This window comes from Amphiura filiformis, chromosome 18 (genome assembly GCF_039555335.1).
Source record: "Amphiura filiformis chromosome 18, Afil_fr2py, whole genome shotgun sequence".
In the NCBI taxonomy this organism is placed as follows: Eukaryota; Metazoa; Echinodermata; class Ophiuroidea; order Amphilepidida; family Amphiuridae; genus Amphiura; species Amphiura filiformis.
This window is the reverse complement of record NC_092645.1, coordinates 28,385,447-28,410,345: the sequence shown is the minus strand read 5'-3', so window position 1 is coordinate 28,410,345 and position 24,899 is coordinate 28,385,447. Positions and strand designations below refer to the sequence as shown.

The window sequence follows — 24,899 nt, the reverse complement described above, 5'->3', positions numbered from 1 at the left end:
TTATTGCTTTCATATTGTTTTTAATGGATGTTATTTCGTTGGTTAGTTTTTAAACGTTAGTTTCATTTAATTTTTTTCTTCATTTCTTTGAAATAAAAGAATTATGGTTTCCACTGCACGGGGGTCACAAGGGTGATACTAATCAAATGATCAAACACAAAGGAGGGTAGTCTCCTCCGTGGCCAGCTTGATTTCGATGGAGTGGAACCAAATTGGCTGCGGAGGAGACGGGTCATTTTGCCATGCAAATTTGTCAGTGTCGCCTGTTCTGAATCAAGAGTGTCCATATTCCATCCCAGCATTCATAACATGTTATTCACTGTCAGTCTCAAGCTTACGCTTCAGATAGTTCAATAAAAGCGTCTCCATACTTCGTTTATCTGTTAAAGACAAATAAGACACATATTATGTATTGTATGAATGTAACTATTTGTGGTCTATGGCTGTCAATTTTATACTCAGTAAAGAGAGTGCAAGCTATTGTTCTCGTAATCAATAGGATTATGACTCTGTTAAATGGAATGGGAAAGACATCCCTATCTAGGCGAATTTTATTTTATTAATTCAGTTTATTTGTAATCTGGCTCTTGATGTTATAAACTAGCACATAATGGTACGTTTACATTTCCACGTGATTCGCTACAGGACGTATTTCTATTGGTTGTTTCCGTCTATACAAATCTAATTCTTGACCTGGCGGTGACGATGTGCGGAGTGTTGCCAGAAAATAACACATGTCTTGAAAAAGTTGGATTTAACAGAGTAGTTTCCCCTGTCATTTAGTGGTATTAAACATATTTTATGTAAGTTTTTGCATCATGTTTCCGCACAATTTAATATTTTTGATCTAGATATCAAATATTAAGGGGAGGGGTAAACCATATTTTCACCATGTGAATATGACACAAAATATAAAATTTCAAGGTCAACGGTCATCTCATTTGCATAATAATGGGCGGCCATCTTGGATTCGGGGTACATGTAAATCCCAGAGTTTCTTGGGAAAACGATAACCTATTTGAATGAATATTTTTTCTTCAATACATACAATAAAGTATGTTACAGTGCGTAACAGAGCCTTTTTTTGAGATTTTAGCACTTCAAGTGTTATTTTGAGGTGCGAAAATAAAAATAATAAAACTTTGGCCAAAATCGGGCAACATTTCAAAACATATCGTACCGCCACAAAAAAAAATGGGAGTACAAATTGCAAAAAAAGGCTCTGTTACGCACTGCAGTATGGTTACCAGAAGAACAGCCGGGTTACAGCTTCCTACTTCTTTCCGTTAACGAGGAAAACCTTGTCGTCAAACAGCCATTTGAGAAAAACGCCTTTAAAACCTAGAAACACCTAATTTGCATATTATGCAAAATCAGTATGCATCAATACAATTTTGCATACTGATTCCTAAGGTACTTGAATGTATTTAAACGTTGACACTGTTTCTAGGCCTGTTATGTGTTCCTTTGAATAGTTATTGAATGTTTAAGGAGAAAATGTTAATATAGCCGGTTGAAAAACAGTAAAAAGCAAAAGAAATTACAAGATCTTATTCTCTTTGTTTTTAATTGTTTTTAGACTTTTAGACGCATTTGCGTAAATTGGCGAACCCAATGTCCGATTTGAGTGGAACAAAAAGCACATGAGAGAGAAACATTTGCCAAAAGACACCGTTTTCTGGAATATATGGCTTAACCCCCCCCCCCCTTAAGTGTAAACTATTCATTATACGATCGATAGCTTATATCACTTTTAGGCAAACCCATTGAATTCGCCAGGTTTGCGTTGCGAATAGAACCATGAACAACCCTTGATATATTAGTCAATATTCCCATCAAAGAGCCAGATAGCTCAAAGGGCATGAAGGGTAGAACTAATCATGGAGCTAAATCTCATACGGGCCTTAAATCAAGGATTGAGTTCAACACCCATGTCTACTAATGTTTAATACCATGAGGTGTTGGGACAGACCTTCTAAGCTCCTCTAGATCACTGCCAGGGGGTTGGTGGACTCCAATTGTAGGGAACGTTTTTTGCTAGAGGTCAAGAAATAGCGATAGATCGTATAGCACAAACTATACATTTTATCAATCCTTGTCATCAGACGCGTAATTTCAAAAACGTACCCTACGATTAGAGTCCACTACCCTCCAGCAGTGATCTAGAGGGTCTATCCTAACACCTCATGGTATCAAAGATTGGTTGACATGGGTGTTGAACTCGACAATTTTTTTCAAAACCCTTGCTCCTAGACTAAACACTGGATTCACAATTCAGGTCGGCTACTTTTCTTTGCTGCCCTGTAAACAATATATAATTCATAATTTGTTGTGTATAAAAGTGCAACGTACCACAATTTTCCTCATCAGCGTTGTCTCCACAATCATCCTCCTTATCACAAACCCAATCTTCATATATGCACTTGCCATCGGGACAACGGAATTCATATTCTTCGCATGGCGGCGCGACCGTGGCCGGAGCTGTTGGAGTAAACCGTAAAAACTTATGAACTTGGTTTGTATGTACGTTGTGTCAGTGTGAGGGGCCGGGGCAAAGGTTGATAAGATGGCATGCACAGGTAAAAATGGTAAAAAAAGGCCTAAACATCTATAATATCTCGTTGGCCAGCATCTAACAGGTTGAGGATGGGGACATTTCCCTGCCTGAAAATCGAATATAATCTTACTTTGATAGTAAATATTAATCACAATAACAATGGATGTGTAAAATATTGTTGTCTTTTGGTTTTATATATATTTGTTATAAGAAAACATTGAAAAAAATCAGGTGGTTCCCGATTTTGAACTGGGCCACAAAATCGGAAGCCCGGATCACAAGTCGAACGCTCTAACTACTGGGCCACGGAGAACTGCGAAAGATCAATGGGGTAAAAGTACAGTATTTATTATAAACACCTCAAAGAAATAAGTCCCCTCTGAACATGTCGTCATAACATCGTAAGGTTTCATTTTGTACCAACAAAACTAACTTTGAAATAATTATATGACTGTTTACTAAGTGCTGTGTGAAAATGAGAGATTTCCATGACTTCAGGGCTGAATGAGCCTAAATTGAAGGCAAAAACTGCCCTTTTCAAAAGTCACAAAGTAGGCCTATGCTTGTCACAAAAGTTGATTCATGGCTTGTTACTATGGAAAACCTCATGTGTTTGAGTGCAGTTTAAAATCCTCACCAAGTGAACATTTACTGTAATGTGTATCGATTCTTGATCATTCAGCCATGCAAATCCCCTTGGTGCAGAGTTCAGCACAGTGAGTTGTAAGATGGTCAGTCCCATTCCTTGTCCCAATACGCCTTGCAGTTAACAAGCATAGGCCTACTTTGTGACTTTTGGAAAGGGAACTTTTTGTCTTCAATTTAGGCTCATTCAGCCCTGAAGTCATGGAAATCTCTCATTTTCACACAGCACTTAGTAAACAGTCATATAATTATTTCAAAGTTAGTTTTGTTGGTACAAAACAAAACCTTACGATGTTATGACGACATGTTCAGAGGGGGACTTATTTCTTTTGAGGTGTTTATGAATGTATGGTGTTGTCCGGAAAGAATATAGAATTGCCAAAATTCAGAATTTGTATACTGGGTGTCTCAGAATATGATAGAGTATAATTTGAAAGGGAAACGCAAAAATTAGTGCGAAAGTGATTCGTAGCTAGGGCTGTAGCCGCCATCCATCATTATCATGATCATTATCAGTATTATTGTTCAATCAATCAATCAATCTTTATTTCATTCAAAATACAACAATACAATAACAGCAAAACAACACATTTGAATGAGGAGATGCTCAGAAGGCCAAAAAGGCCTGAACAAGCACCCCCTTAACCTTAGGGCTATGAAATACCGAGTGAAATGAAATGAGAATGTTTGTTTGTTATCAAACAATGAATGACATTAGCATTGCTGTTACTTTTTGACTTAATGTGTGTTTAAAATATTAAACTTGGGACAGTAAATAACATTCAGCATCAAAAGTAGAGTTTAGAACTGGTCAACAACACAGACGTTCTCGGTCCCGTTAGGATGGGGCAGGTCTCTTGTTAGATTTTAATGGCTTCCCTCATATAAAATTGGATCGATTGAGCCCATGCATATTTATTGGTAGAGCTATATATGTGTTTCAAAATATTGGAGGAGACATAAATATTAAGTAGTGCAAGAAAGATACAAATGATTTTTTTACCTGGTGTACAGGTTCCACATGTTACGCGACACATATCATTGAACCAGCCACGGCTACAAAACATGGCTCCATTATCAGCTGTACAAGAACCCGACTCATCCCTACATGCTGAGGAGAGAAAAATAACAAAATGTCATAATATACCGTAGTTAACCTGCACTCTGTATAAAGATTTCCAGAATAATCAAATCAATATTCAAGATTGAGTGTGCTTGGTGTATAATACAGGTCACATGTTTAAAGTGGGTAGATCACGTGCTAATAGCGGGCGGGAAAGTGGGAAACTCGTTGGGAAAATGACATCCAACATTTCACCCAAAATGGTGTTCTTCGTCGTATCAGAAAGTACATTAACATCCATGTGTAAGATGAACAAGGGGCGTACCATTAGATGTCAAGTGGTGCCTGGGTAGTTAAAAACAATCGTCTCGCTATCTGACCAACAAACATAGCTCCACCTCGGACCAGAAAAAAAATGTCAAGAAAGAAAGTTTGATGTCAATGGTGAAAAACAAAGTTGGAAGGAAAACTAATCCCATATTTAGCTTTTATATATTGCATATATTTTCACGCGACCCTAGGTCACTGGAAGCGGAAAGATGGAATACCAGCACCATGATCGTGGCCATTTTGTTAATTTAAACGTGTACATTTCGATTAAGTGAAAAGACTAATTTTAATGTTCAACACTATGCAAAACAAGTTCACTGAGGTATATGAACATGATAATTTATTTTATTTGTCAAGTCAGACAAAAAATCATTACTCGTTATGTGGTCTGACTTAAATAGCGACGTCAGAATTATCTTGTCACATGTACGGCTTATTCAAATAACATTTAACTGTTAAGAAAGCTTCAACCTCTCTATTTGTGAATATTTTGCATTTTGAGTTAGGGGCTGTGCAATAATTATGACCCCCGGTAAAATTTCCAACTGGGTTGCCAAAAATTGCTTCCCCCTCGTCCTGCCAAAAAATGCTTCTCCCCTGCACATGCCAAATTATTAAAATCCCAATTTGCAAACCTTAAAGGAGTATTTCGTGATCCTAGCATCCTCTATTTATGTCATTTTTCATTAGATAGCCACGAAAAAACCTATTCCCAAAATTTCAGTTGATTCAGATTTTGCGTTCGCGAGTTATGCATGATTATGTGTATTACACTGCTCCGTAGACAATGCGTTGTAATTTCGTTCTGGTGCACCAGAACGAAATTCAAATTTCACGATGTCTTTGCTAAACGAATTAATCTGCAAGAAATATTTTGTACATAAACATTATGTAGCCAGAGGTTTCCAGTGATATAAAAATCTCAACTTTGTTTGAGAAAAGTGGGGGGATGCGGCTGTGGATCACGAAATGCCCTTTTAAACATGTTAAATGGTCAAGGTTTATGTTGCGAGAGCAGCGGGCAGGAAAAAAGGCGTTTCCGTACTGTTTTCCTAAGCCGTTTAGAGTGTTTTATTCAAAAGTCACCCCATGAATGTGTGTGCCAATAACCACTATAAACGGCAATAAGTTGGTCATTATAGACCCTATTGGGCCGGTAAATTAGGCGAAGAATTATTACAGGGCCGGATTTGCCATTGTGCCAGATGGGCCCGAAAACTGTCCTGTGCATCTTCCTTTTAAACCCGAAAAACAACTTGTGCTTTGCTCGCACTGGCCTGTTATGTAGCAAAGTTCAATTTTACTTTGGGCTAAAATAACGGGTATTTTCCCAAGTTAATTAATTCTGGGCACAGCGTGTGAAACGGCTTGGAAAAAAATGGTTACAGTAACTTGTGGGGGAGGGTGTAACACTTTGATCAGATGAGCCAGGAGTAGCATTCATGTTGCCGTGCCCAGGAGCTATTAACAGGTAAATCTGACCCTCATATGATACCAGCAAAATTACATTTCTCTACCCCTCCCCCCGAGAAAATGGTCTAGCGACGGCCCTGCCTTTAACGCATCCCAGATACAGATACAATGAGGACAACATTCGAGATCCTCATACACATCTGTTCCCATTGAACATGTTGAACATGCCAAATTCTTAGTCAATGGGTGTGGTCTAGTTCGTAGATACATAATTTGATTGGAGATTCGCATGATTACGGGTGCCGTCTAGCAGGCCGTAGACGACCCCACGTCATCATGAGTGTTGATAACGCGTAACATGCTTGTAGAGGTGCGCGTATGTATCGCGTTGTATGCGTAAACTAGTGCGGAATACTTGCACGCGCTAGCAGTACGCACAACAGAATACGTGAAGTTGTAAAACAAGGGGAGTTTTATGACGGTAACTTAGTTTTTTTCTAAAAAAATAGTTTACAGTTATTAAAATAATATTTAACTGATTTTTATGAATCTACTTTGGGGAATTAGTCCAAGGGAAAGCAGAGCGAGGTACCAGATTTGGAGTACCAAAGGGTGAGGCATAATGAACGGGAAAGGAAATGACTAACACGAAATGAAACAGAAATTAAGTTTAAGAATTTATTATGAATTTACATCAGACAAACTGATCAAAATAAGGTGTGTGTTAATTAGTCTTACCAGAGTTACATTATGCAGCAAAAGTATATATAATGAATAATGATTTCCGTGCAACACATGATGACAATATATTCGCCATCATGTTGACCAATCTAACTAAACATCATGAGCCAATTCTGGGTACGTCTGTATCGGTTGCAGGGTTGTTCGTTCGTTCGTTAGGTTCGCTCTCGTAGGAGCAGGGTCATTGCTAAAAGCTTGTCCCTCTGGTTGCAAAAATCTGTTCAAAAGAACAGGAACTGGGTAACTTTTGGTCGCTGTATAAGCCGACCCACTCTGGTTGGTCAATCTGAAGTGACTTCTTGAAGACTTGTGTTTCAGCGTAGCCCCTGTGGCAGCCATGTAAGGCGCGTATCGGTTTTATACTAGCTCGCACTAGTCCGAGTCGTCGGTTCCCTTATAGCAAACTGCCAAGTCTTGTGAATAGTAAATTATTCCCCCAGTCCGTTAACCGGTCAAGCCAGTACAACGAACCATAATGGGATAATGTTACTATTCGGTATAACTTTGGTTCGACCTTATGCTGCTGGAAAGCTCGGGATAGCTTGGGTGCTTCGACACAACAGGTAGGCTCATGTGCAGTGACACGGCGGTATGCACATTCAAACCAGGGGGATGACACTCTATTCACGTGGTTTCTTTTCCAACGCTAAAGATTACGAATTTTGGTGGTTTGTAAATGAAAAGTGTCCGCACTATCGATTGATTACGTAACTGTTATGAATAATTTATTAGTTTTTCAATGCAATCGCCTCGACCCATTAATACATATTATCTGTATTTATCAAAGTACTTGGAATAGCAATCTGGTGAGTTCACTGAACTACGCCCAAATACTGATGGAGTTTTAATGGCGCTAATCCTCTCCATACACAGATGAACAAATACAATAGGAGAAGGTCAACACATATGACCTCCTATATGACATGTTATATGAGATGTACAACAACCTGAATATCATAAAGATCAGTGTTCGTGTGTGCATATGAACTGCATATTTACAATACTAAATATTACTCGTTATATATTATGTCAAATATTGGTATTATGACAACACGGTATATACATTGTATATAAAACGACTAATAGATCCTACTATCATGGCGTCAGGTCATTGGTTCATCATATCCCGTATGTTTCTTAAAATTCATTCATATTTGAGACAAATTTCTGTGCCCATTTTATAGGCGTACAGGTGGATCCGGTTTTTTGTCATTTTCATTTCTTTTTGATGAAAGAATTAAGGTTTTCCACTGCACGGAGGCCACTATGTGATACTAATTTAATGCTATTTGTAAATGAATGCGGATTCCCGGTTGTTGTTTTTCCACAGTGTGACAACTGTCCACCCATCCAGACAACATCATCACATAATAAAACGTCTGTATTTTTACGATGAGTAAATATTAAACTGAACTTTGCCTTGGAACATTGTGTAAGACGGTGTAAGATTTTGTGGGCGCCCTCAACATTATTATCCTCTTTGTATCCGTAAATGACATGGCATAGACTGTGTGAATTCTATGAAGTAACGATAATTGACAACACGATACGCGACTGTATTTAGGGAGGCTAACCACTAATAATTAATAATGCCGGGTAGGGCCTACTCCTGGGCGACTCGTGTGGGCAAGGACGCTTAGGACGGTGACCAAATGAGTCTCAAATTTCACCGGGGAGGGGCACTCAAGTATGATAATGTAGGCCTATACGCATGTGTGGCCAACTTTTTAAACACCCCCTAAAACGAGTTTTACCCTACCAGCAAATTTAGGATCAATAGGCCTAAGCTAACTTAATACACTAAAGGAAGTTTTGGATGAGAAAACGGACATTTTGATGAGAAACGGCCAAAATGGTGAGAATTTAAATTTTCTCATTCTTTTGGATGAGAAACTTCCTGGTGTGTGTGTCAATCATTATTGTCTTATTAAAATCCGGGACTTTGGTTGACCTGTGCTAGACTCCAGCACATGTTAATGACGCAAAGACAGTTGTGGTAACACCATGGTCGCAGACCTGCAAAAAAAGCTCAAAAACAGATAGTAATGAAACCAGTATTCATTTTCCTTGCTCTAGCGAGTTCACAGAGAAGGTGTTTCTAGTACAATGCAGCATCGGCCTCTAGCTGAGAGCGTAGCCTGAGTCCAAACGGACTCCAAGAGGGCTCTCCATACACAAATGAACAAACACAAAGGAAAGTAGTCTCCTCCGTGACCAGCTTGATTTCGATGGAGCGAAACCAAATTGGCTGCAGAGGAGACGGGTAATTTTGCCATGCAAATGAGGTGAGTGCCCTCTCAAGAATAACTACTCTCTGATTCAAACGTCAGCTGTTGCCGCCCTCGTCACTATCCCTAACCTTCTTAGCGCAATGGAGTGGAGTCTTTATCGACGCACAAACAAAACATCGCTTCAGCCAGTGCAATAAATGCACGGATATAAAAACGTTCACTTGATGAATGGTTATCATGGCTTACTACAATACCTATTCAAAAATGAATAGAATCTATTCAAATTTGAATAGGTAAACATGTACGCCGGGCACTTAAGAGAATCGATTGAAATGAATAGAAAATTCTATTCAAATAAATGATCCCAAATTCAAATTCTATTCAAAAATGAAGAGGTCACTTGTCAGAAAATGAATAGTTTACTAATACACTTGAATATATGCCTGGAAATACTTCCGCTTCGCGGTAAGAGAGGAACACTGCGACTCATCACCGTGGTGTTGAATAGCCATCAAGTGTATTTGAGAGCATGGTGACACGTACTACAGAAATTATCATAAAATTACGGTCTCAAAAGTGGATGGCAGAAATTTTTAATGTATTTGCTTTAAAAAATATAAATAGCGTTTACCCTGTGTTTTTCATCCGTGCCTATGTTCCCACCGTACTGTACAAATGTGTAATGGCGGCCGACCAAGAAGCAAAAGACTCCGGATATCAGCAGCGTGCGTACTTTTGACCAATGAAATCCCTCATTATCGTTGATGTCATTTTGATGAGTGTGTCGATTCAAAGTTTTCTGCGATGTTGATACTAAATCGCGTCAAACGGTATGATTCGATTTAAAAATGATAAGGGATCTATTCAAATTGACGAGTTTCCTTAAAAAAATGAATAGACTTTCTATTCAAAAAAAATTAAATAGGCCGTCATTAGAGTGTACACTATGATCAATGTTCAATTATCAAATGAATTATCATCACAACATGACTAAGAATGAGAATAAACGATAGGAATTTTTGTTTTTACTATCCTTTACCTATGATAGACTATATTTTTATCGTAGTCAGCGCCGGCATCTAGACTGCGGAACTCAGTCCTCATTGATAGTCAGTCACTTATCTTTTGGTCGTTATATGACTATCATTTGAGTAGCCGGCATCCACTACTCAAAATATTGGACCTGCCTGTCGTCTATCACACGGTAGAGGATATAGTAAAAACAGAAATTCCTATGGTTTATTCTCTAAAATACAATACCAATCGACATTTTATACTTACGTTTACCTACAATATAGGCTTCACCCACAATAACGGCAGAGAAAAAGATCACACATGTAATGACCAACCCCTTCATGTTGTGTGTTTTGACCTGAAGATAGCAAAGAAACAACAACCATGGATTAATAAATCAGGATATGGCGCTAGCTAATTTGCATGTGTCCATATTCTTATGTTAATAGCGTATTGTTATTAAAATGACGTTGTGACCTTGCTAGAGGGTGTTAATATGTCGGACAGGCAGAGCTTGACTCGAGAGTATGATGACGTCTCGTATCTTTCAATAATATTCTAACTTTCAATAATATTCTATGTTGGGTTAAATGGGTTGAATAATCGACTTTTTATAGTGTATATTATGTCCGAAAATAAATGTATTTTTTTTCCTATTTATTGCGTATAATCTTTGATGTTTACGTGAATTTCATACCATCTACAAAGTGCATAAAGGAAACCTAAACTGCGCAACACCCTGGCTTGACTGCGCGAGAGAATTCTTGTCCAATATTATTCAATGATAAATTTGGCAAAAAACAAAGAAAACAGCAGTACTAACGAAATTGAAGCCCCACTAAAATACATGTAGTTAATTTAGATACTGTCAGTATCTAAATTACAGATTCGTGTAAATGTCTTAAATTGTCTTTGGCTGAACCACTCGTAGCACATCTATGACAATGACAAAGGTACCAAAATCTGAATTTTGATTATTTTTACGATCGTCCGGATGAGCAAATCACTGAATGGGCCTTTAAGCATGGCTAAGGTCATGTGTATAATGAACGTCCGGATAATAATATCTTAATGGTCATTTTGTGTCATTGTTCCTAAAACCAATGACCGTGAAACAAGGATATATAGATAGTTAAAAACTGAACCAAAGATGGAAAGGCAAAGCAACGGTGTTTGGAAGATGATTCAGTATATTAAGGGCGTACTACACCCATATATTGGTTTGATTGGTCTAAAAAAATATTTGTTCATTTATAGCGAGGCGATATATGCACGGATCATGTGAAATAAAAAAAAAATTTAAAAAAATAAATAAAAAAAGGTGTTTTTAAACCATTGTATAGTAAGTCATTTTAGCCCTATATATTTTTTGTTTACCGTATCCTGGTAACTCAGATGCGTGTTTCATAACAAACCATAATTTATTCTTTTCAACATGTTCAAGTAGGGTACATGAATAGAATACATTAAATCCTTTGTTATACTCTCTATAGAAAATCTAGTGGTGCTTGCAAAATATATAACACTGAATAAATTAAATAAACACTTACACAATAGATGCATAGTCATTAGTCAATTTGATATTGATGTTGTTATTGATGTGTTGTTAGGAGAAGAAAAGGCTATTAGGTCACCGTATGTCAGGTTATATGTCAATTGGTTCAGGTCAAATTTAAGCATCAATTTTGAATACACATGTGAGAGTCTGTGATACAAAATGTATCATAATGAGGAATAATTTTGATATTCTGTCTTTAACTGGATATATATCGAGAAGTGCAAGGTGGATATACTAATATACCTTGGGATGTAAATGGTGAGTACAATTAAGAATGCCTAGTTGAGATGGATTTCACAAATAAATATAAAATAGTTACCAAAATCACAAAAGCTAAGCTTACGGAAAACTACCCAATATGGTGGTATAGGTGACAAGAAATACAATTTTTCAACATTGCTGTAGTATGGTTGTGGTAACCTGTTACCTATGGCTTAATTAAGTTTCAGTGAAATAATGTCGCAAGTTAAAAATACAAAATATAGCTCAACATTGAAAATAGAAGCATTTTAACCAGTTCCTTTTGATAGTTGTGGAGCACCAAGTTCATGAAGTCATAAAAGAAATCAGGAACCACTTATTCCCATTTTACATATCAACTTTATTTCCCTAACGTGTTAGCAACACATATCCAAAATTTTAACGAAATCCGTTGATATTAAGCTTTCCAAAATGAAGTGAATTTAAATCATCAGTGATGTACCACCTTTTGGCTTCTACTTTTAAAAGCATGTAAGCTACGTTGATACCGATGCCACCAATAAAACGAGAAGATTTGCCCTTCATTTTGCATACCACTTTGTCCAATTTTTTTGTAATTTCTTCACAAAATGCAAAAAAATGCAAACAAAAATCAATGGGTGTAGTACCCCCTTAATAGATTAATAGAAAATTCTTTCAAACTTTTGTCCCTATTTATGGAAAATTGGACCAATTTTACTGGCCATTTCCATGTTATTGTTCCCAAAATCAATGACTGTAAAACAAGGACATATTCCGTAAGTTTAGGCTAATATTTGACCGAAGATTTTCTCTCTCACTTTCATATTCTACATAACAATCAATTGTTTTTGCAAGCAGCATTACACTGATCTTCTCTTCTCGATATCTACAACAATATTTCCTCCTCTCTTGCTCTCAATCATCATCATGGTCATACTATTAGGCATGTCCACTAAAAATTGAAGTACTTTTAAATTAATTCAGACCTAACTTATTGGCTGGGAATTGATGAAAGAAACATTTTGGCGTTTAAATAATCTTAATCGGACGTTTCATTCCAGAGATATGGCCTTTCGAGTGTCACGGTTTTATATAGGGCTGCTAGAACATGTTAAAAAGTTAAAGTCCAAAAAAGAATACTAACAGAAAGTGCAACTTTAAGGTACTTTTTCTTAATGTATTTATTAACTAGCTTATCTGGAATATTATATTTGCTTATAACAACATGAAAATAAGATCATCCTGAAAATTTAATCGATTTTGTTGACATACAACAAAAAATATAAGACCTCAAAACCCATGGTTTGTTTGGTGAAACCTCAAGCATGATCATAGATGGCCGCCATGGAAAATATCTCCATAGAGGAGATGAACAATAAGTGCATTATTTCAAATGAAAAGCGGTAGTCTTAAACATTGTTCAATCTTTTAAGGTCAGCACATTTTATCTTCAAAAATTATTATATTTCATCATGGCATAAGTTTGGTAACATTAATCACTACCAATTTTGAGAAATTTGCTCCAACTCAAAGGTTATCTTTACTACATTGAGCAATACACTGTGTGTGCATGGAAGCCATGATGGATAGCATATGAAATGGACATGGTAGTGAGAAGTGCACGGGGAAGTGCTACATCCTACACATTTTGTCTTCAAAAATAGTTAAATTTTATGAGTATGTAAGTTTGCTTGTCTGATTCACTCCAAATTCGGAGATAATTGCGTTTGAACACCTGATGCACGGAATGGTGTCACTTCAACCTGTTGTAGTTCTCATCTCATTAAATTTTTCAATAAAAAAAGTTGATCTCTTCATGAAGGAAGGTCCTCTCTATTTACTGACCAAACAGGAAAAAGTTTGGTTAATGTTTTCTGGTGGAATCAGGAATTTCTTGAAACACCCTGATATAGGCCTACATTTGGATCAAAACAAGTCATGTACGCCATTTAACAGGCCTGGGATTTCTTGTATCGATCAGTTTCTCCATAGACAATACGTGTGTGAGTCCACGCACACAGTGAATGAAAAATCGTTCTAGTGGAAACTGTATTGACAGTGGGCATCCCTAATACTATTGGCATCTTCCTTCTTAAATGCTAATAATGGGCTAAAATGAGGACAGTAATTCTGGAAGTTGAAAATTGCAGATTTTGGTCAATTTTGTCTCAGTATTTCGACCATAGCAAGTTCGATAATCCGTTAATGATGGTCAGAAAGCAAGTTTATCGGTAAATTGTGCAAACGTTGCTTGCTATCCGATTCCTTATAAAATTAACTAAATGAGTCACATTTTTGTGTCACATAGATAAAACCGTTTACCAACTAGTGAAAAACAAAAATGCTTCTCCTGTAAAATGGAGTAAAGAGCACTTACGTCAGTGCTGCATTTTGCCGACGATGCATGAAGTTTCATAAAGTCATGAAACACTAACATTTAAGTCTTAATAATCATGATAATTAACAATAATTGTGGAAGTTGCACATTATGGTTTTTCGTCAATTTTGTCTCAGTATTTCGAGCCTAGCAAGTTCGGTAATCGGTTAATGATGGCCAGAAAGCAAGTTTATCGGTAAATTGAAAAAAAAAATGCAATAATTAGTTACGATGGTATACTGGGATGGGGCATGTACGTTTGGACAGTATTTATTGTGGGACATTAGAGCACATCAGACATATCGAATTGCATTCTGAATACGAAGAATGTCTTTCTGATATCAAATAATTTTTGAAATTTGCAATGCAATACATATTTTATGGCAAATGATTAAAAATTGATATTTTTGATATTTAACAGTACTCGAAGTAAACGTTATAAATCTGATGATTTATTCTTAAGTGTATGTAGGCGCAGCGCTCGAAATAAGGCGCGTCCTTGCGTCAAATACCCGTGAAAGTAGCTGCGGACCCGCATATTTCCTACGGTACGGGTCCGCGTGACCCGTAAAAATTAAACCATTAATAGCAAGCAAAGAGCAGAAAATCCTAGTTTTGTTGTTCCACTGGAAAATTTGGTTCACATAATACGTCCAGCTCCCTGCACTTTCATTTTAGTTCCCCATCAAGTTTTCAACCCGGGTTTTTAATATTCTATATTGATATATTCTAATGATCGCCGTAGCCAATTCTCTCTCTTGAAATTTCAAAGGCAAGGGTCCGGGTCGGACCCTTGAAAATTGACGAGGACCCTTGACATTTCAAAGGCAAGGGTCCAGAGGACGCTTGGATTTTTATTCTTATTTCGAGGCCTGTGTAGGCGGGATGTAAAGCCGACGATCAATTGCAAATTTTGACCTTTCGTATTGAAGATACGGATTTTTTTTTCCAAAACACACAAAAAATGGTCTTTTTGGGAAAAACCATATCTTCAATATGAAAGGTCAAAATTTTCAATTGATCGTCGGATTTTCCTCCCAGCTACATACACTTTAAAAATATATCATTAGATTTATAAAATTTACTTCGAGGACTCTTATAATATCAAAAATGTGAAAAATATCAAATTTTAATAATTTGTCATAAAGTTTGTATTATATCGTGAATTTCAAAAAATGAAAATTATTTGATATCAGTAAGACATTCTTCGTATTCAGAATGCAATTCGATATGTCTGACGTGCTCTCATGTCCCACAAAAAATACTGTCGAAACGCTCAAAGCGCTCATTCCAGATCCCTTAATGCGCCTAAGCAAGTGGAATATTGGTGATAAATTTTGGCGCAAAACTTAGTGTTTATTGGGCTAAAAAAGAAAATGCACGTGGCGATTCTGTTATATTTCTTCCCGGTGGATGGACCATTTTTGTTTTATTTTATCTTCTCCTGGGAGCTACATACACTTTGAGTACATATGAGATTCATAAAGTTTACGTCGAGGACTGTTAAATATCAAAAATATTAAAAATATCAAACTTTAATAATTGTGTGTATTGTGTCGCGAATTTCAAAGAATCATTGATTTTGAGTTGGCGGGGTGGGCGGGGCTGAAACTAATAGGCTAAAAATTGAAATTTTTGAGCCTGGCTCAAAGTTTAATATGACCACAATAATGACATTTTCACCCTTATTGAAGGGCAAGTTTCCGACCCGAGTATTTATGAACACTCCCGTATTTCTGCTTCCAGTACAGGCCTCAGGAATGTTCACATTTTCTTTGTATTTTAAAGACAATTTTCTGTATTCCCATTCTAAATGTTGCGGGTTACACGTCATAGTTTAGATTCGATGTTAAGGTTAAAAAATGTTATGTCTCAAAGCCCACACGCGCTTTCGTTTTTCTTATCGCGTCCATGTTAGCTGAAACAGCAAAATAATTATTTATTTCATTTATAAGTTTCAAAAAGAATCTTTACAAAAGAAAATGAAAATCTTAAAAAAAAACTCATTGCGCATTCCTTTTTAAAACTGCCAAGGACTTTGAGACATAGCATTATTTTTTAGTCTAAGCCCTGAATACATCGATGAGCAAATTCGTGGCTAGATATATTGATCAAACATTTACGCAAATTAAACCATGAATCAAACAATGTCGTTTCACAGGCTACGTTTCTTAATACATAATTGAAGTACAAAATAATTAAAAGCATTTTCAACTCACTGTTGGCCGGCTTGAATTTTCGAAAATAATTATCTTGTTCTCTATCTCTCCCTCTCTGTGTCTTTAGTGTGTCTGGTGCTTTGATGAGATCGTTTCTACGAGCGACTGCCCACGCTAGGACGTTATATACGTCACTCGTCCTCAGGTATGCCGTTCCGGTTGGATTATTCGATATGGTCTAAGAGCAGGGTTGACTGTCCAAACACAAAGCAGGCTAGTACTATTAATGTTATTCCAGGGGGCCAGTTGTATTTTCAGTTGTATATTACCATAGATGAACTCCTGGATGGGGCAGCTTTAATTAGCATGAGGCCGCATTGATATGTAAATAGCGTATTGTTATTTAAATTTGTGCCCAGACGCATTGAGGGCGACAGTCATGTTATCCAGACGGAGAATGGCTGCATATGCCGGCCATGTCAATTTGCTGAGTGAAGGCTGATAATCACCTTTCTGTATAGGTAATAACATAACAGTCACATTATATGCCATTTCCAAAATGGGCGTGTGTGGATTCAGCAAACCAAGCTAAGCCACTCCTATTAAACTTACTGATCGACCAACAATGGCCAATGAGAAGTCTGCCTTGAGGCTCAAAAGCTGCCATTATCAATTTATAATATACTGTACCGTACCGGTACATTTTGTGTATGAGTTCATTCATGCAGGCACAGAGCAGCTATGGATGTGATATCATAATACATCTATTCAGGTTATTATTTGTTCAAGGAATGTTTACTTATCAGTGTTGGTAACTTCCCTATTCATTCATGATAAACCACGAATGAAATACTTGATGCATTTATCCATGGATTTACTTCTATGGATTATTATAATTATTTATCACAATGCTACATGCAGTTTGCACTTTGTAATAATTCTGCACAAATCTATCATTCATGCAACATGTATACAGCCTACACACAACTTGACAATTCCAAAAATATTTTTGTCGTGTTGGTTAATTTGCAGGCCTAAAAATAAAATGTACCATGTAAATTCCAGTAAAAAATGTTCTTTGAATATTTTCTGACATAGCTGATGATATAAATAGTATTATACCTACTCCATTGTGATATGATATAAAAACTGTGAGAACTACATTTTTATAGTTAGTTTTTTTTGCCAGTATTAAAGTATGCACCTTCCTCAATAAAATCTCCATCATGCAAATATTAATGATATTATATTTCTGTTTCAATTTATCAAAGAGCCAAACAGGGGAAATTTCAAACTACTACTATCCAAATCCATGCTTTTACATTATAGCAACATTACTATAGAGGACAATAGTAAGAAACACTTTATTTGTTTTGACCATTCATTTGTCCTTACTTTAACCACAAATCTCTGGCTTGTATTACATATTGCATAACTTTGATTGTATAGTATGACTTTCTTACATCTTTCAAACTGGAATTTCTCTTCCTGTGAAATTATATATGCCTATGTGCATTTCATCACTGGCGCAGAGAGAATTTCCTTCAGGTCTGCCAAGGAAAGGCCATTTTTAGCATGTCTCTTAAATTCAACTTTACAATAAATTATTGTTCTTGGTCTCTTTCTTTCTTCCTTCCTTCCTTCCTTCCTTCCTTCCTTTCTTTCTTTCTTTCTTTCTTTCTTTCTTTCTTTCTTTCTTTCTTTCTTTCTTTCTTTCTTTCTTTCTTTCTTTCTTTCTTTTTTTTTTTTTTTTTTCTTTTTTTTTTTTTTTCTTTTTTTTTTTTTTTCTTTTTTTTTTTTTCTTTCTTTCTTTCTTTCTTTCTTTCTTTCTTTCTTTCTTTCTTTCTTTCTTTCTTTCTTTCTTTCTTTCTTTCTTTCTTTCTTTCTTTCTTTCTTTCTTTCTTTCTTTCTTTCTTTCTTTCTTTCTTTTTCTTTCTTTCTATCGAAGTTCCCACTTTCTTTCTTTCCTTTCTTCATACATTTATGTTGTGCAAAAATATATCATACGAAAGTAATTTGTGCCAATACCCGTCTAGCCGTCTTACTCTAAGGACAATGAAAGAATAAAATACTGATAACAATTAACAATTAACTTTGAACAAATTAATAGGCCTAGCAGAATATCGAACTAAATGGTGATATTTTGCATTTTATTACTAGCATGATGGTCTGACAAAGTTTGAGTTTTGCTTAGTTTCTTGAGCAATATAAAATATGACAAAAAGAGAGCTAAAATTTACCGAAACTTGAGAAAATGATAATAGTATCATATTCCCTGCAATTTGTTTATCGTATCGGAGTCATCATAGAATGACATAGAATGCTCAGTGTTTAACTAAAATATTACACAAAAATTACAAAAGGCATTATCATAGTAGGCTACATGTAGCGGCCAAGATCACAAAATACAGAGTTTTAAATAGCTCCTCGGTATACCAAAAGCTATATAGTATATAGATTCTGGCCGATGCTGTGCCCTACTTCTCACATCTAATCCAAGCAAATTATAGCAATAATAATAATAAGAAAACATGTTTATGAAACCTTTAGGTAAACACATTGGCAAAAATCAGTGAAAAATGAGTCAATTGGCATAAGTGTGAAACATTGATAAAAAAACAGTGCTGTAACTGTAAGACTATATTATAAATATTATACATTTGGTTTCTGAAGAGGTCTTGTTTCAATTAGACCTCACAAACAGTTCTGTAAAACTGCAATGTAATTTTGTTCCTTGTTTATAATTATTATAATCATATGCTCCCAAATGGTTGAGCACTATCGCTTGGAATCATATAAATACATATTAATAAGGCGAAGACTTGATTAATCTGTTTGGGCAAAAATACCCAGTATCATAGAAATTCCCCTCAAAACATGTTTTTTTTTTCGGGCAAAGTATGAATTTTGACCAAAATTTTAACCTTAATTTTGCACACAAAATCATAAAAAGCCTGACAATTGCCCCAAATTACAACAATTTTTGGTGAGCGGCATTTTTGTCCATACTTGACCTCACAGATGGATTTGTCAAGTCTTTGCCATTCTGAATAATGTATACTTTCCTTACACCAACCTTAAGCGGGGTAGGCCTACTAATGTTTTTGCGTAGTGTAGAAGGGCGCGGAAGGATTCAATTTATCATAATAAAAAAGAAATCAAAGAAATCAAAGACGTTTTGGAATAAAAAATTGTAGTGCAATGAATGAATTACGTAATTTTAAACATGGAAAAAATATGTGATCCATAAAAAAAATATTGAGCCTAAGTATATCAAAAACGGTTCAAAACGCGTATACCATGGTCTAATGGTCTTTTTTTTTTCAAATGAGTGCCCCCAAAAACCACGCCGAGTGATTGCTTTTTCCTTTTTTGTATTATGCTACAAATATGACAAACCGATCAGCATGATCAAATAAATAATGTCCCCATTTATCAGAACCAAATGCTGTACCGATTAAATTTTAAGCCCGTCTTTGGGACATTTTGGGGAATCTTGCATGACAAAAACACACCAAAAACTGTTATATTATCGATATCTTGATATATCTACATTATTTCTCCACTTTCTGCCAGTCGATATCCCACTTCAATTTCACTCTAAATTGAAGCTACTATTCTTTCTTTCTTTCTTTCTCCTCTCTGATCAAGTTGTTTTTCATTGTAGAGCAGGCCTATTCCAGAAATTTGAATCTATGTTTGAAATAGGCCCTGCTAAGTCTTGTACATGAATATTCGATTGCCAAATTCGATTTACAAATGTATGTACGTTCTCTCTTACCCGATTGAATATTCAATCAAAAAGATTGAATTATCAATCTTGCCGTCCCGAATTAGGGACAAATCGTTTTCGACTGTATATTCAGTCGGGCGATTTGAATTTTTCAACAACAAAAATTCAATCGAAAGGAATGATTCTCAATCTTTTACTAACTATCTTTTAGCGATTAAAGTTAGGGGCAAATCTTTTTCGATTGAATTTTCAGTAGAAAGGATTGATTTTCATTGCTTTTCAATCGTTTGCCGTCCCAAATTAAGAGTCTTTCCAGTTGAAAAAAAGATTGAAAATGTTCACTCTAAAACAGTTTGAAATCTCATTCCAAACATATGCATCAACACATGTCATTTGGCAGTATACATTAGGAGTAACAGTTGATTAGAAAGTGAAATCAGTCTTCAAAGAGAGTAGTGAAAAAACACACAACATTTTAATCTATTTTTCAATCTATTTAGATTGATTCCTATCATCAGTCGTTGAAAGATTGACCTATTTCAATCGGCCAATTTTAAAAGGGTATTTCGTGATCCACAGCATCATCCCCACACTTTTCACAAAAGATATCGTGAAATTTGAATTTCATTCTGGTATACCAGCACGAAATTACAACACATTGTCTATGGAGCAGTGTAATCACACAATCATTCGGTATGATACCTTTTGTCACTAAAACACCATTTGAATGTTGTTTCAGAGATACGTGGCGGCCATCTTGAATATCTCGGATTGCCCAAGGGTGACGATTTTACATCCCACGGAATCTTTTTCTACACCACTCAAAGATCAATAACCAGAAAAAAAAAAAAAACTTTAACTGGCAAAACCATCTAACCCCCAAAATATGGTGTTTGCAGCCGGACTAAGGGGTATAAAATGTTTTCATAACCATGATAACATTCAATAACATTTGCTGATAACCTACTACAAATATTCTGACATACTGTAATTTAAGTGTTGACGAATTTTGGTAAAAAAATGTTTTGCAAAAAATATTTGACAAATAATAACATTTTCAAAACATTTTCAAAATATTGTTGTAGTGTGTTTTCATGCCAAACTTTTTAAAACGTTTCCATACCATTACCTTATATAACCCGACATTTTTGTTATTAAAACGTTTTTATCTAAACCAAAACCTAAAGTATAACAAGTTTAAAAAGTTTTACAAACATTTTTGTGTTTGCTGGGAAGGCAGCCTAAAATACATAGAGAAAATGAGAAAGATCTTCCAGCAAAAGATTTTACAATAATAAGTATGATATCAGCAGTGTTCATAATTGCAGTTCTAAATCTGTGTATAATTCATACTTTAAAAACTTCATTTTGAGACTTTCTCATAATGTAGGTTGTGTTATGAAAACATTTATGATGAGATATGCAGGGGATGAATGTGAACATTGTCAAAGGTTCAAAATCTTATAAAGACTATAAAGACGATTAAGCATTTCAAAACCAAAGTGAAAGATTTTCTTAATTACATTTAGTGATTTATCTAATATCCTTGTACGATGAGCGTTTGGACAGTATTTTTGTGGGACATGCAGGGGATGAGAGCACATCAGACATATCGAATTGCATTCGGAATACAAAGAATGTCCTTCTGATATCAAGTAAAAAAATCGCGATAATACAAATTTTATGACAAATTATTAAAATTTGATATATTTTTGATACGGTCCTCGAAGTAAACTTTATAAATCTAATGACATGTACTTAAAGTGTATGTAGCTCGGCTGAAAAGCTGACGATCAATTGGAAATTTGGCCTATCATATTTTGGATACACATTTTCCCCCAAAGACCTATTTTTTGTATTTTTGGAAATGAATGAATGAATATGTCAGTAAGTGTTCTACAGGGTGTCTCAATAAAAATAGGCCCTGTGGATCGGAGAATGTAACTTAAAATATCCGCCGTAAAAATAAAAGTTTCTTGCAGATTCAAAATTATTGAAGTGTCTTCTATAGATTGGTGCATAAAGGATCAAAATCCGTTCACGCGTCACTGAGATAATTGAAACTACAAATAGACTCATTGTTGGACCTTTCCAATGGGACAATACACATTAACAAGAATGTGCTGCATTGTAGTTTAGAATTGAAGAAATTAAGGGCTGGGGTATGAACGTTTGGACAGTATTTATTTTGGGACATTAGAGCACATCAGACATATCGAATTGCATTCTGAATACGAAGAATGTCATTCTGATATCAAATAATTTTGATTTTTTGAAATTCGCAATTTAATACACATTTTATGGCAAATCATTAAAATTGATATTTTTGATATTTAACAGTACTTGAAGTAAAATTTATAAATCTGATGATTTATACTTAAAGTGTATGTAGGTGGGATGAAAAGCCGACGATCAATTGAAAATTTCGACCTTTCGTATTGAAGATATGGATTTTTTTTCCCAAAACACAAAAAAAAATTAGGTCTTTTGGGAAAAAATCCATATCTTCAATATGAAAGGTCAAAATTTTCAATTGACCGTCAACTTTTCCTCCCTACATACACTTTAAGAATATATCATTAGATTTATATAATTTACTTCGAGGACTGTTATATATCAAAATTTGAAAAATATCAAATTTTTATAATTTGTCATAAAATTTGTATTATATTGTGATTTTCAAAAATGAAAATTATTTGATATCAGAACGACATGCTTCGTATTTAGAATGCAATTCGATAGGTCTGAGGTGCTCTCATGTCCCACAAAAAATACTGTCGAAACGCAATAAACGCTCATTTTAGATCCCTTAATGCAGTTAAGGGTTGACTAAGTATTGTTGGTCGAAACAGTCAAAAAGATCGCTTTTCATTATATTAAGCAATATATTACTGAAAAAAAACCACCTTGATGTCTTGCAAAACTTCATACTTTGAAAACTTGCTTGATTTATTGTTGTTAATGAGTTATGTATGTTTTACAAAAGTGATGTGGTTTCACCCCTATTTACAACATAACTTGAGAACCACAGTACCTATAAAAGTATATCTGTAATATCAATGCAATTTTTGCTAAAGCTCACTACCATTCGCAATATGATGTGAACTACCAAATCACAATAGTTTGAAATAGTGTAAAACCGTAACTCCCATGCAGTGTTGCTATGTAGCATAAAGGTGCAGGATTGGTCTTTTTGAAAAATATCGTCACAAAATATCAAATATCGTCGATACTATCGTCTTGAAACTATCATGACAGCATCAAACAACAATCAAGTTTCATTTGAAAATATCATGGCAGCGTCAAACAACTATCAAGTCTTATTTGAAAATATCTTGTGAGACTATCTTGTGAGCCTCTGCTTTAACAAGAAATATCATAGAAATATCGTCAGGTATATATATAATTTCATGATATTTAGAAGATATATATCATTCAACTATCGTCAGTTTCGATATGATATTTACATGATATAATTATACCGCCAAACTATCATTATATAGACAAATCTAGCTCACATGATATTTAAAAGACATATATCGTCTAAATATCGTCAAAATATTGCTACTCTCTATTATGATATTTACATGATATATATCGCCAAAATATCATCTTTCTATAGATGCTGTAATTCACTTCAAAAATAATGGCGATATATCTGATAGTTAGACAAGTCTAGCTTCATGATACTTAGAAGATACATATTTACATGATATATATCGCGAAACTATCATTATACAGACAAATCTAGCTCACATGATATTTAAAAGATATATATCGTTTAAATATCGTCAAAATATTGCTACTCTTTATATGATATTTACATGATAATATCGCCAAAGTCTAACGTCATGATATTTAGAAGATATACATCGTCTAACTATATCGTCAACATATTGCTAGATTCTATATGATATGTACATGCTATATATCGCTAAAATATCGTCTCTCTAGATGTTGCGATCTAACACGTCAAAAATAATGGCGATATATCTGATAGTTAGATAAGTCCAGCTTCATGATACTTAGAAGATATATATCGTCCAAATATCGTCAGTTTCTATATGATATTTACATGATATATATCGCCAAAATATCATCTTTCTAGATGCTGTCACATGCCTTCACAAAATAGCAACGATATATCTGATATTTAGACAAGTTAGTTTCATGATAGGCCCTATTTAGAAGATATAATCGTCTCACTTCATTGACCAAGGTTTTGCATGCATAAAAACTAAACCTAATATAATGTGAGGAATGCATGGGCTCTATTCATCAAGTACCTAAACCTGAAACTTATTCCCCATTACCCGGGGGAGGCACTCCCTATCTAAAGTGGATATGGATGTGCCTCGACCATGTTAAAAGTAGGGGGCATTCAGGTCAAATGTACCAATTACAAAAATATCAGGTCATTCAGTACACAACCTGAATGAAAATGGGGTCATTCAGTATGAAACCTTGAAAAAAGCATGGTCATTGGGGTAACAAATTGTAAAATGGGAGTCATTGGGTACACAGGATTGCCAAAAGAGTATTATTAAGTACACATTAAAAAGTGCCAAAACAGAAAAAAAACAACTTGGCCACCTTGAAAATTTGAGAAATCTCATTATTTCTTAAGGAGAATACAAATACCACCTAAATTAAAAAGGGGGGTCATTGGGTAGCAGGAAATAGAATATTTGGGGGGGTCATTGAGAACATGATTTTTGTTAAAGTGGTCATTGGGTAATAGGTAAGACCATAAAACAAAAAGGGGTCATTGGGTACAAGCCGGTTTGAAAAAGGGTCTTTCGAGGCACATGATGCATATCTGTTATGGAAGTGCCCCCCGGGCCCCATTACAAACG

At 35.3% G+C, this 24,899-nt stretch overlaps 1 protein-coding gene across 1 annotated transcript; it reads right to left on the bottom strand.

The window, feature by feature from the left end:
• On the bottom strand, window positions 1-16,570 carry LOC140140091 (very low-density lipoprotein receptor-like). The gene is made up of 5 exons (XM_072161915.1): window positions 16,371-16,570; window positions 10,262-10,352; window positions 4,206-4,313; window positions 2,353-2,481; window positions 1-380 (listed from the first exon to the last, which is right to left on the bottom strand). The coding sequence occupies exons 2-5, from the start codon at window positions 10,335-10,337 to the stop codon at window positions 313-315; spliced, it is 381 nt and encodes a 126-aa protein (XP_072018016.1). The 5' UTR covers window positions 10,338-10,352; window positions 16,371-16,570; the 3' UTR covers window positions 1-312.
• Window positions 16,571-24,899: the final 8,329 nt, after the last annotated feature.